Raw genomic sequence first — 14,077 nt, forward strand, 5'->3', positions numbered from 1 at the left:
TCAGTACTCTCCATACACTGGGCTTTACACACTCCCCCGCCTCCTGTGTTCTTCCATTTCTTGCTAATTTCTAAATTACAGCTCCTTTAAAAGCATATTAAAAAACCACAACACAATAGAGACAACCAGGTCGAAACACGCAATTCTGCTGCTGTTAGAGACCTCCTGTCCACCCACTCCTACTGCAAGTCAGAATTCTTCAGCTAGGATTTGGCTTACAAAAAGAAATTATGGTATGCTATTTTTGAGTGAATCAGAATCCACACTTCATCTAAGTACTGTATTTTATTGGTAAAATACAAATACAATGGCAAGCATCAGCGCTACGGTACAACTATCTAATGTAAGTTATTTGATACAACAGTACCGAAACATGAAGTACAGTCATCTGCAGCTAGAAATAAAACACCTTGCCATGTACAGTCAACACATACATACCTGTTCAGCTTGAAAAACCTATTATGCAACTAACATTCTCATTTTACATCTTTCCAGTAGCAGTCATATTAAAGGAAAGCAAAGACTAGAAGATCTTCCACTTTGAGTTGTATGTAGTTTCCTGCATTCATGACGTGGCTTCACAATCTAAACTGCCTAAGTAAACAAGATTGTGGTTTTGTGTTTGGTGGGAACAGTCCAAGTTGACAGAATTTTTACCAGCCCTGGAAAATTTCCTGCGACCAGGAGGCAAAACCCCTTTTATAGTGAATGAAAACAGCACAAAGACAATCCAAAACAGTGTCATTGTCACCAGCTATAATGTATGCCTACTGTTGCAGCAAATGACTTCTCTCACAACCCGGGGCGGGGGGGGGGGGATAAATAAATCTTAACAGCACGGTGATGCAAGGAAGCCTATTGTTCAAAGACTAAGATAGAATTCAAATGCCTGAAACTAACGCAGCAATACTTAAAATGCAGCATAGTTGATACTTAAACCTCCTGGCTCTACTTGAAAGACAGCTGAATACTTCCTCGGTTGGTTGGTTTGTTTTCCAAATTGGCTTAGCAATAGTAAGCATTTTATTTAGGAATGTGCAATCTAGATGACTAAATCTTACAAAAAAGTTAGAAAATATCAGGCATCTAGTGTAGCAAGGCAGAACTGCTCAGCACTGTCCTATACCTCACTCTATACAAAACACAGCAGTGTCTCCCAGTCTGTTTTACTACATGTGATAGGCCAGGGCAGAGAGCTACGAGTGCACTATGAAAAAAACCAAGTGTATAGACTGTTGTAGTTACTGGATAAAAGAGAAAAAAGCAGTGATGAAACTGAGACCTATACTTGCCAAGCTAGAGAGACAGACTTCCTCTCACCAGCTCAGCAAATCTTCACTATTTTCTGCACAGTAACCCACCTTCAGCAAAAGTAAAGGGCATCAACTCATGGTCAGGGCATCTTGCTGCCATGGGGCAAGATTAGGCCCTTACTTTCAAGGAGGAATCTTATGCTGCAAACCCGAGGGAAAGACAGACATCTTACCCTAGTGGGGAAAGGTGCCTAACACTTTGCTGTTAGGTGCTTAGACCCCAGAATTAATTTAAATCCTTGCACATTCTGGGAAGAGTTCCTCAATTCTGAGCAGTGCTTGTGAAAATAAGCCACCGAATTCCGGGGTCTAGGCAGTTAACAGCAATGTGTTACAATGCTCAATATTGCAACAACCAACTCTCTCCCCAAAGCTCAGTTTGTGCAACTTCATGAAGGCTATGAAGTCAGGTTTTGGTTGAAGCAGAATGGTACCATAGGTATCCCAAAAGGTTATTTGGCTCGCTCTAATTACTGCTGGCTTTTAACCAGTTAAAAACCAGCATTAAACTTGAGGATTATCAAATTTAAGTTCTCATTTCTGAAGAAATGTAGGACCCTGTGCTGAGCTACAAAACGAAGTTAGTCTTACAATTCCTGAGTTCATCTCTGAATAATCTGTGAGGTGTTCCCAGAAAACTGATCACTCATTGCTTAGGCTTTCAGGCAGACATAGAGGTTTTGGACTTCAGTGGCTCTGCAGGCCACAGTGCCTATTCAGCACTAATGCCTGGATCTGTCAGAATATTAAAAACACCATTACTAATGACTGCAGTCTAGTCACCACTCAAACATACACGTAAGTTTTAATAAAACAAACAAGTACTTTGAATTCAGGGACAGCTTTAATTTTTTACCCTTCATATGCATTATTATAGTTCAGTTATGTTTTCAATACAACATTCTCTCCAGTAAACAGGATATACCTCATTTTAAATAGCATTTATACATACCAACTGAATCTGTTGATAGAAACTACTCTGAGGCAATGGTTCATCATGAGAAGATCAGGTAAAAACCAACAAGAAGTAGTTTTTAAAAAAATAAGTTTTTCCTATACAGTCAGTTAAAGTTCATCTTGCTCACTGCGCTCACGGGAAGAAACCCAACGACTTACAATCAGTTCCTGAAATAAAAACCAGCAATTATTACGGAGAGGGGGGGAAAAAACCCCAAAACCTACAGGTAATCAGCGAGGGATGGGGATTAAGCCTTTAGCAAATTGACATATATTATGTGACCATTGAGAAATTTTAGTAGATGACTACATTTGTTCCTGAAGTGAACCGGACTCTCGCACATTTTTCTCCCTTCATTTTTAAATATACATTAACCTTACAGTCTCCATAGGTACCCCTGTTTCCCCATGCAAATGCTTACATTCACAGTAGCAGCAACATTAAAATTTGGATTAGAAGATCTTAAGTCTTTAAAGAGCCTGCAATGCACTTCTCATGCCTTGGGGCACAAAGGAATCTCATTATTTTATTGCAGCTATGCGTGCAAAAACCAAAGCATGCTAAAGAGCAAGCAACAGTTTAAGGGGGCTCTTATAGTTGGCTGTCCAGCTGTCTCAAGGCAAAGCCACACAGGCAAAGGAGAGAAGCAATTACTCACCTGAACCTTAATTCTTTTCATACATTCTGGTGTCAACATCTCTTCTTCAGTCATGTCAGATGGTCTAATCAAATAGCATAACATAAGTTCCTGTTGGCAAACAGAAAACATGAATACATGAATTTCAACTGATTTCTTTCTATACAAGTTTTAGATTAATTAGCTATGCAGATACCAAGTTTCCTACAAGATGTCTTCTGCAAAGCAAGTTGGGGAGAGCTGTATAATATGCGTATCTCATTTTCCTTATCAAAGCATAATACTGATATAGGATAAAATAGAATTATAGCACAACACCTGAGCAGCATGGCTGTGAGTATGGGAGCACTATGTCTGAGGATCTATCACAGAGAAAAGCTTTTGGAAACTTTCAGTTTCACTGTTCAAAAGAAAATCCTGGTAGATGGAGAGGGCTTTAAAAACAGAAGTGGCAAGCAGGACAGAAGTGTCCCTCAGGTCTTTCTTCAGTTCCTCACACAACTTTTAACATTCCTACAGGCAACAGATCTTTAATAAGCTGCTTCCAGAATTCATCTGGATATTGGCAAAGGAAACTTGTTCGCCTATTAGCAACTCAACATGTTCTTCAGCAGACTAGAAACAGAAGGGTTCTCTTCCCAGCCTCACTCCGACACCCTGTTCTTTGGAACTAAACTGTACATTTATAATTTTAAAGCTATTTTAAAACTAGCATCTTACACTTACCTTAGAAGCATTAACAGTTGTTCTGTTCAACCCAGACAAGGACTTCCAGCTGAGTGGTCTGCGAAGAGGACCTTCAAAATTATCATCAACTAATTCAGCAATGACAGAGTAACTGGAAAACAAAGCAGATAGGACAATTCACGGAAAGAAAATTACCATTTTTGGAAGATCATGAAACTTAAGAATGAGAGCCTAAAGATTGGTGTTAAACAATATGCCAGCATGCAGTAAACAAGTTGTGAAACTTAGGTCTCTTTCTACTAAGAGAAGAGGAGAAAAGATGAAGTTGTGAATATGCTTACTGGCACTTTCCCTCCCCACCCTTCTGCTGATGCCTGTAGCATTCTCTTATGAATGCCAGTCTGACATTTATAACCAATTTATTATCTAGGAGTTCAACCTGACTAGTGAACAAATAAAGACAATTATCATCCCTTAAAAGTTTTTTCTCCCAAATTACATAAATTATCCATACCATATATTTTAAAAAGTCAGTATTACTAAATCAAATTACTTTCCTGATTGCATTCATCATATGAGTGCTAAATATGCTCATTGCAACCTTTAATTTTTAATGTCTTACTACTGTTACATGAATTCAATGAAATTGCATTATTTAGTACCTCTGCTAAAAGGACTTTTGCATTTCAAGTATGAATGCATCTGGCAATGTATTTTGAGTGAAGAATATGTGCTTAACCAGCGAAGATACTAAATTTGCACAAGAGAAATTTACTAATTTGAAACTAAGAAATTAGACAGAAACATGAGCTTCAAACCTTGCATGATAGAAGGGGGGGCCTTTTCGATACAGCACTGAAATGGAAGAGAAACACCTTAGATAATCACAGAGTTTCCATCTAAGTTTAATACCAGGGTCCATAGATACTTTCAAATGTTTTATAAGTTTTAATTACACAAGACAAAACTTCAACACTTTTGAACTCTGCTCAGAATGAAGTTGTCCCAGCAAGTGCAGAGAGAGCAAAGAGACAAAAAAACCTGTGGGAGCAGCAGGGTGACTCAGGGCAGGGGAGCGTCAGGTAAAAAGATAAAGCAGAAGAGCCAAAGGACAGTTAGCAATTGCCATGGGAAAAAGTTTAGGATGGAATTTTTCTGCAACAGACTCATGCTTTTAACACTGTATTTGCAACAGAAGTTGAGCCACTGGAGTACAATTAAAAGATCACAATAAGCCATCAAATTTCTGTTCCAAGCAAGCATTTTCCACAAGTTTTAGGAGAGGCACAGGGCACAAGTTCTTACATACTGCCCACCACACCCACTAAAAGTTCCTTCTTTATACAAGGGTACACAAGACTCATCGCAGCTGGACCGCTGTAACTGAGCTGAATGGTTACATTTCCTGTCTTCCTTTTGTCATGAGCTTATAAGAAGGGACTTTCTTTAACTAGCACAGCTTTTCTTATAACAGCTGGCCAGCACAGACCCTGTCAGGAAAAGGACGAGCAGCACTTCATTCCAGTGACAACCATGATTTGCAAATTATCTATTATAAACAATTGTAGTAATACCAACTCTAAGAAGGTACTGCCAAAGAACAAGCAGCCAGAGGAGCTCAGGAGTAAGGCAGAACTCCTACTAGCCTTAAACTAATCCACTTCCTTTGTCTGGCACAAACCCAAAGGCAGTGATATGCTAAACAATAAATTCAGGCCAGAACACAAATGAATGGTGAACCAACTAGTATCAATTTCACATACACACCAGGTGATCAATAGCAAAACCCAATCTACAACCCAGGGTACTAAGAACAGTGATGATGAATTCAGCCAAACCTACACATGGATCTAAAGGACTAGCTCAGCACAACCTCAACATACTCAAATACTCAAACCCCCGAACTATAAAACTGCATCAGCAGTATTAACACACCTGCTGGTTTGCATGCATATATTAAAAAATACCTCCCTTTATGCACATTTGCCTGTAATGACAAGCATTACTGTACTGTTTATGTTGATGCGAGCTGAATGTAGTTCTTGAATTACTTACCAAGGGATTACGGACACTACTAATTATTTCCGTAAGATTAAAACCCTACCATTAACAAAAAAGCAAGTCCTCCCCACCCCCCAAAAAAAAAAAAAAAAAAATTCAGAGAAAGTCTTTGCAGGAAGTGCAGCAGAAGTCCAGCTTCTGTTAAACAGAGTGAATAATGAGAGGTATGGTCTTTGATGTGAATTGGGATCTAGATGCAAACCTGCCATTCCAGAGACTGTCACGTTAACACTGCAGAAGATGTGTTTAGAAGGGGATAGAGAAACTTGGGAAGGGAATTTCAGTGCAATCCTGTATCATTAACCTCATGAAGCAAAACAACAGGCCTTTCGAGCTATCTCTTCAGCTACTGCATATGTGATGTTATTTTCTACTCGCATCCTAACTCCATTGCTAACCCACCGTCTAGCCAAAAATGTCTTTTGCCAGCTGCAAGCAGCAAAGCCTGCTCCAGTCATGCAGCTCCTCACTGTTGGAATTCATTTTTGGCACTGGAGTCTTGCACTGCCTGAAAAGAAGTCAGTTGCAAATGACTCAATTTTTTAAGGAAGCTACTTACAGAGATCAGTTCCATACTTCAGTCCAACTTTGGGGACCCAACCCTTACTGCGGAAGTAGTGATACGCCATGTAGGTAGTTTTAAAATTGGGCTTCACTTCGCTGAAAACTTCCCATAGCTTCAAAATAGTTAGAGGCTCCTAAAAATCACAACCAAAGGCATTAATGTGGCTACATTAATATTAAGCAGATATAGAATACTGTGTGTAGTAGAGCTTAACAGCCAAATATCAAATACCACAATCTACTGCAAAGAGCATGAACTTTGGGCAATAAAATAAGGAATCCCTAAATGTAAGATGGAAACCTGTTGCTCCATTTAGTGGGTTTTTTAGTATTTCACAATCAGTTCCATAATGCCGTTGTTTAAAGGAAAATCTGATAATTCTTAAACTAGAAGCACAGGTTTCAATTATTTTGTCATTACGTTAACAGTAGCTTGATATACTTATAAATTAATGCTTAAAACTCGAAGGAATTTTCCTGTTTCAGGAAAGAGAGGCTATTCACCATATTATTCCTCCCATACTTGCTTTCCCCATACTTCCTGCCTAAGTTAGAACAAAAACCTTTCTCTACAGAAAGACCGTGCTTAACTCTATTTGCCTTGGTAAACACAAAACATTCAGACCAGTATTTCATAAACAGAAATATCATTACTTATAAGAAAAGCTTCCTAATTACTCTGTTTGGTATTTTCTCCTTCAGAATTAACAGCATAAAATACGGCCATAGTAGGTAAAAATTTCAGACCAAAATATATCCAAACTAATGGTATCCCCAGCAATCTAAAATGAATCCAATCTCTTACCTCACCGTAATAAATACTTAAACATCCCAGCGCGTACACCAAGAAAAAAGCCTAAAAAAAATAGACAGAATAAGTTTAACTGATAGCTAAACTCTTCCTGTAGTTTATATTCCACGCAAGAACACAGGCTCAAATTAATTTTGTACAAGAATCCTAATGTCATCAAGACAAACAGGTTGCCTGAAAGTTTCCTTTGAGATTTGTCTTCATGACCTTTACATTTCAACAGACACAGCACTACAAAAAAATCTGTGCATGTGCTGTAGACTCTTGAAGGCACGGTGTTAAAACTAACACACATGAACATATTTAGAAGCAGCACAATCGAAGCAGGATTTATATAAATGTTATATTCCTGGTATTTCTATACTTAAGTCCTATCACTGGTCTCTTTGTCAGTGGGATTATTCATCTAAAGTGAATGGGATTGGACCCTACATATGTTTTTTAACCATATCATGTAATTATCGCAGGTTATTAAAAATAAGTTTAATGACTAAGAAAATCCAAATACTTAGGAGGCACAGGGGAACCCTGTACTTTAGAAACAGGTATTAAATTACATTGTAACATATATTAATGTTTACTTCTCAGATTAAAAGTAAAACAACTTGTACTGTAGTTGAAGCATACCTCTTCCAAGCTGAGTTGTAAATATTCAAAAATCCTAAATGGATTTCTTCTGCATACTAGTTTTTCCTTCTTGACAAGCTACAAGAAAAATTTACTATATTACTAAAACTTTAAACTGGAAAAAATACTGAATTCTGAAAATAGCACTGATGATACAATTTTTCTAAAAGATTAGGATACTCTTTAACCTTACATTTTCTTGCGCATGAGCAGACTCATCTTCAGGACATAAGCTACCTTCTTCTTCCTCTTGCACCAATACATACTCTGGAGCACATTCTTTTGACTTGATCATCTCACAAGATCTTTGCTCTGTGCTCTCCTTAGCCTTGCAGCCACAATGCACGAGAAAACCATGCTTCTGGCAAGACACTTCAGCTATCTCCTTCGAGTCATCTTGTTCCTGTTGTTTAGAGCCACATATGGCCACAGGATCAAATGCTGGATCTCCTCCCAAACAGGCTTTCTTGTAGCCTTCATTCTGATTCTCAGGACTTGGGGCTACTGCATTTCCAGTGTCTGTAGAAGATTGTCTGGAAAGTTCTGTATTTTCTGTATTTGGGCCCATTCTGTTGCAACTATTACCGGTTTGTTCAGCTCCATCCTCTTCCAAAACCAGCAGCTTAAGAGGCTTAGTGTAATTTTCAAGAATTTTGGTAACCGAGCAGTCATCAAATCCTTGCTCTTGCAAAATACTTTTAGCCCACTGAACACGACACTGGTACCTAGTAAACATGTAAATGAGAAGTTCTAGGGCATTACATCCTTTAATTAACACCTCAGAAACATCTCAAAAAAAGGAAGATTCAGCACAGTTCACAAAACCAATCTGAACACACACCCCAATAACTGCTATGCAACGTACAACATGCACAATGTAACAGGACTCCAGTCTTCAGACAACTGCAGACATGACTTAACATCAAGATTCTGCTACCTTCTTTGGCTTTGTTTTGCCTGTTCAATTTCTGTGGCAACAAACACCCTTACTGAAGGCTGCGCAAGGACCATGCATTGAGGACTATTGCTACCTAGTTTCAGGAAGCAAGAACTTCACCAGCAAAAACTCCTTTCTCCCATGGAAGTCTTAAGCCCGAATTCCCTGCAAAACCATCCTGGTATCAGAGCCTGCATGATGAAAATATGCAACAAGACTTTGCATATAGATCTCTCGCACACTTCATCTATTATACAGCTAACTACTGAGAACAGTATCTTCAAACTCTGTTTTAACTACCTTTGAAACAGCAATCGCATAGCAAAACCACCAGTGTAAAAATCATAAGCAGAAACTACCTTCAGTTTTAACCAAAAGCCTCACATCCCTGAGAAATAACAATAATTCTATCAGCGAGATAGTAGCTGAAAGCTGTAAATACTTCTAATGTTTTTAAATTATGATAGAGTTTTTAGTGCCCGCTTAGTTATTTCTCCTTGGAAGATAACATTAATATCCAGTTGAAGACATTAATTGGCATTTTGTGAAAGTTACAGGTAGGTGAGTGCAGCTATCCTTATTCAAACTTGGACAACTCTAGTACAATATTCTTTATTTGCCCAGACAAAACCCCAACACGGCAATTACAGACCAGGTAATGAAGAACTGCAAAGACAATTAAATGCAAATTGCATGTGTCAACACAAAATATAAGTCCCTCTGGAGTCTCATAATAAAGCTATATAATTCAGTGCTGTACCTTTTGTTATAAAAAATAGACTCCTCTTTGTCCTATGATTTAATTACCATGTAATTTGCACTTACAGGTCTCTACTGAGACGGATCATGATGCACCTGCTGCACCAATGTAACAACACTTTCATTGATGCTCAGCTCTATTTGCTGACACATAAAGCAGTCACAAAGTAGACTAGTAAGAATGACAAGTGTTTATGCAAGCAGTAATAACTGTAGTAGCAGCAGTAGTAATATTGCTACTGTTTGCCTTACCTAAAGTTGAGGACTGAAGGAGCATAACTTTTAAATTTAAGTAAAATTTTTTAGAGTTATTGTAGGATTAAAGCAAACAGGGTAACTAACTTGCACATTCTTACAGTTAGTTCATATACTATTTAAGCAGAACAATAAATATGTGGTCCAACACTCTGTTTTCTTAAATGTACAAACTAGCAGTGTTAATAGAGACTTTTAAAAAAAAATAAAACATTTATGTATTAGAAAAGTTCAAGAGCTGCTTCAGCCTATTAATTAACACTATATTAATTCAATAAGGAATTGGGAAAGTTATTTTAAATAGCCTGCCCCAGAAACTTCTTTCTCTCCTCCTCAGCTGAAGGACAAGTTTATTATGGTTGATATTATTATGAATTAATTACACATACTACTATGTATACACTCAATCTTGGCTTCTAAACAGCAATTAATACATGCAAGCTTACATTCAAAAACCCATGCTGAATATCACCTACTATATTTCTACTTTTCCTAATGTGATTTATAAAATGAAATACAAAGAAAAGAAATAGAAGCAAGTCATCAGCATGCATACGGCCAACTATTTGAAAACCAGCAAGATAAAACATAAAATACAATCATCTGTTTTCTAAAAACAACAAGAACAATGTAAATTAACTTACTTTTTTGATGCAATTATAGGCATGTTTATGTTAACACCTGTATAAAGAAAAATCATACATTGTTTCATCAATATAAAAATGTTTTTACATGACTTTGAGCATTGAGGTAATCTGTGGCCTCATATTTACCCCCATTTTCAATCCTCTGCCATTTTGGTCCAACCTGTATTCAAGAAGGACATAACAGAACTAGAAAAGGTACAGAGATAACAAAGACTGAACACCCTGCACAAACGGAACAATTAAATCCACTATTCTACTCCAGCCTGTAAAAAGACAGTCTTTCTATAAACGACCAAGAGCAGACCAGATTGGCTATAACCGGATTAAAAATTTCACATATCCTTGCCTCATGATTTCATGGACACTGAAATCTACAGATTAAAACCAAGAAAAACTGGACAGTTATAGGAAGAAAAGTTCAAGGATGATGCCTTTACTTACAGACTTCCTAATTAACAAATCAGTGAAGGCTAGGAGAACGCACTAAGGAGCTATCAACATATGTTTCCTGTAGAGATTATTTTTCTGTGCGTAATTTATAAACATGTATCTTCAATGAGTGAAGAAAAGTGAAAAGTACTATTATTAGAATAGTGATGGAAGTACAAATGGGCACAATTTACCTTGCCACTTAGTAACCAGTAAGGGATCTGAAATGCTGTACACTGGTCGACTTCTTGAAAGGATACCTTTTCCAAAATAGCCCTTCAAAGAAAAGGAAAAATCCTTATTATATCATCAGACAAAAATGAACTTCTTTCCAAATATAAAACGTTTAGTACCAAGATCAGCTGAAAAAAATAACTGAAATTCTGCAGCATTTAAGCTTTGCCTAAAGCTCGTTGCTTAGCTTCTGATAACTACTTCAATATTAAACACCTGCACTCAAAGATTTGACCAGTGGAGGGTGTTGGGTCTTCTTCCTCAATTCTAAATATTTGTCAGTCGGCATCTCCAAGTAGACATTTGAAAGCAGATGCAGAAGAAGACACCTGTGTTTCAATGCTGTGACAATGCACAATAGAAAACAAAGAGATGGATAAAGCTACTGCTTAAGAATGGTGGTGAAATGGTACTCAGACATAAGAGGCTTAATGTAGCTTATTTTACTCAGGAAGAAATCACTCTGAAGTTAAAAGAATTATACAAGCATTTATAAAGCATTAAGATTCCAACCTCCTGAGCTTTAAAAACAAGAAAATGCTTTTGCAAGGTTGCATAAAATGTTGAAAGGAGAAATAAATGTAACAAATGTGAAGTCTCTGCAGCTGTTTTTTAGCTGACGACATCACTTAATTCCAAAATCTATTTGCTGGGGTAAGAATTAAATACTTTTCACATTTGATACCACATATATGTTTTGTGCTGATTTCAGGAGAGGAAGGAGATATAGAGAACTACTGGAGGCTAAAGGGGAAGGAAAACATAAAGGCAGGCAGATTTTAACAGGTATTATGCTCTACCTGTGTCTAAAACACTAAACATACTGTGCAAACAGGATACAGCACCTTGTTATACAGCTGTTCAATATCTTCAGGGTTCCTCACAATAACATTGTTGTTAATGATTTCAGCCTGGCATATTCTGAAATCCTTCCCACCTACATCCACAGGAAACGGGGACTCATACGACTCAAAAACTCTTCTTTTCCTTCTTGGGGGATGAAAAACTGCTTCTGCCATTTCCTATTATTGGTGTTTCCTCCTAGAAAGCGGAAACAAAACATTTAATGTTCAGGAGTTAAAGTTCACCCATTTTTACTTTTCAGCAATATTCCCTTCCCAATGGCAAATTAGCAATAAACCCTACAGTATAATCCAAGTTTAATTCTGTAACTATTATGCCAGATGAACAAAAGCAGCGATTTGCTAGTGTTATCTGTTAATCTTTTTCTCTTGGGCATTGCAGTATCCCCTGAAGACCAGGTAGGGATAGTTTCTGAGCCAAGAGTTTATAAAGTAAACTTCAGATGAAAGGCGAGTACATAAACTGCTGAAAACGTTTTAGGAATACCACAGAGGAGCGAGCAGAATATGCAGAAAACCACAGCACACAAGCGCCTAAATATAAACTCTTTTGAATAATGACGGGAATAAATTTTGAAGAAAGAGCAGTGGCTCGGGCAGGTTTCTCTTCTTTAAAGAGGGAACCCCCTTCCAGAGGGAAATCGGACCGAGCAGGAGGCGTAGGGGACGGGCAGCCTTCACCGTCTGACAGAACCACCGCGGAGGGCTCTTGGCGGCCGCAGCTGCGGGCCGGCGACCGGCACAGCGGGGCGTAAGCCCCGCTCACACCCCCCCCTCCCGGCGTACGAACCGCCTTTACACAGGGCCGGGCCTCTGTGTAAAGGGATAAAGGAAACCCACAGCTCCGCCTCGCCCGCCCCGGCCCGGCTCGCCACCGCGGACCACCGTGAGGCCGCAGGCCGGGCACCGCCGCTCGCCCGTCGCCACAGCAACCGCCCGCCCGCCCACCGTCACCGCCGCACGAGGAGGCCGCGCGCCGGCGGGCGCCGGCAGGCAGGGCCGCCAGACCCCGCCCGCGCATGCGCGCGGGACGGGCGCGCGGGCGCCTCTGGGCGGCTGGCCCCGCCCCGCTCCTCTTGGCGGGAGGGCGGGAGGGCGGCGGGAGCTCCGCCCCCCTCCCTCAGCGCTCCCTGAGGGGGGGTCTCCGCCGGCTGCGGCGGGACGCCGTGTCCCGGCCCCGAGGGGCGAGCGGAGGCAGCCGGGCAGCCTGTGGGGAGGAGGAGGAGAAGGAGGAGGAGAAGGAGGAGGAGGAGGGCCGGACGGCTCCCAGGGCCCCGGCCGCGGGACCGGCCTCAAGGGGGAGAGGCGGAGATGGCGTCCGTGCGAGGAGGAGGGAGGCCGGGTTGCCCGGGGACCTCGGCACCGCGTTTCTGGTTCCTGCCAGCCGTGGTGCTGCGGTAATGTCCCCGGGCTGCAAAACAACCGCTGCTGGCGATTTAAAAATAATAAAGTGAGAGAAGAACGACACTTCGTGTGGAACACCTATCCTGAAGTGAATGATGAGCTTCGTAATGAGCAGCGTTTGAGATACACGGGCGGGTGAAATTTTACAGCTGTGGGAGGTGAGGCAGAGACACAGTTTTCAGCTCGAAGCCATTGTTTTTGGCTCCATAACAAACCCTTGACGTGGCCGTGACTCATATAACTGCCAGGGATAATGCAATGCTCCTTACACAACTTGTTAACACAGGTAATTGTGATCGTGCAGCTTATTACCAGAGCCGAATTCAGGAGGACATGGTGGTGCAATCTGAAAAAAAAAAAAGCAGCAAAGCATTTTCACAAGTTAGGAGCAAACCGCCCTTTTTCTGTTTTGATACACAAGTGAACCTGTTACCAGTTTGAGCCTGGCTCATCAAATTCATCATCATACATGCAACTATGATGCAACTACTGTTTCTTATTTTGAGGTTATATTGTGAGGTGCCACTACCAAAGAAAGAGAGGATCAAGACATTTTGGCTCCAGGGAGACAGAGAAGTCTGTGATTTTCAACAGAGAGATCAGTGAAGTCACTGATGAAAAGTTGTAAAAATACATCATTCTTATGAGGTATTTTATCTCTTATTCCCATTTTCCCGACAGACTCGTGAGGCACGGAGGGGGCAGTAGTGGTTACAAGGCCACAGAGGAAATGTAGCGCAAAACATGAGAACACTAAGTGAGTGTTCTTGCAGTTATTTCCTACAGAGGTCCACTTTATATACCATCTAATGAGTGTGAATTTATTTTGAACGTTGATTTACATACAAAGTGTTGAAGCTGAACCACAGAGGAGCCTGCTGCATTCCTGTC

At 40.1% G+C, this 14,077-nt stretch overlaps 1 protein-coding gene across 3 annotated transcripts; it reads right to left on the reverse strand.

Moving 5' to 3' along the window:
* Nucleotides 1-266: 266 nt before the first annotated feature.
* Nucleotides 267-12,755, reverse strand: TSEN2 (tRNA splicing endonuclease subunit 2). 3 transcript variants are annotated; one of them, XM_052779187.1, is made up of 12 exons: nucleotides 12,737-12,755; nucleotides 11,765-11,960; nucleotides 10,880-10,961; nucleotides 10,254-10,290; nucleotides 7,852-8,383; nucleotides 7,659-7,736; nucleotides 7,026-7,076; nucleotides 6,216-6,354; nucleotides 4,414-4,450; nucleotides 3,635-3,746; nucleotides 2,930-3,019; nucleotides 267-2,438 (listed from the first exon to the last, which is right to left on the reverse strand). In XM_052779187.1, the coding sequence occupies exons 2-12, from the start codon at nucleotides 11,936-11,938 to the stop codon at nucleotides 2,379-2,381; spliced, it is 1,392 nt and encodes a 463-aa protein (XP_052635147.1). In that variant the 5' UTR covers nucleotides 11,939-11,960; nucleotides 12,737-12,755; the 3' UTR covers nucleotides 267-2,378. The 3 variants fall into 3 exon arrangements, 2 of the variants coding, with proteins under 2 accessions (XP_052635147.1, XP_052635146.1); XM_052779186.1 differs by lacking the exon at nucleotides 12,737-12,755 and adding an exon at nucleotides 12,430-12,611; XR_008233899.1 differs by lacking the exons at nucleotides 4,414-4,450; nucleotides 12,737-12,755 and having other exon boundaries at nucleotides 2,290-2,438; nucleotides 11,765-12,614.
* Between the last annotated feature and the right edge of the window lie 1,322 nt (nucleotides 12,756-14,077).

This window comes from Harpia harpyja, chromosome Z (genome assembly GCF_026419915.1).
Source record: "Harpia harpyja isolate bHarHar1 chromosome Z, bHarHar1 primary haplotype, whole genome shotgun sequence".
NCBI classification, from domain to species: domain Eukaryota; kingdom Metazoa; phylum Chordata; class Aves; order Accipitriformes; family Accipitridae; genus Harpia; species Harpia harpyja.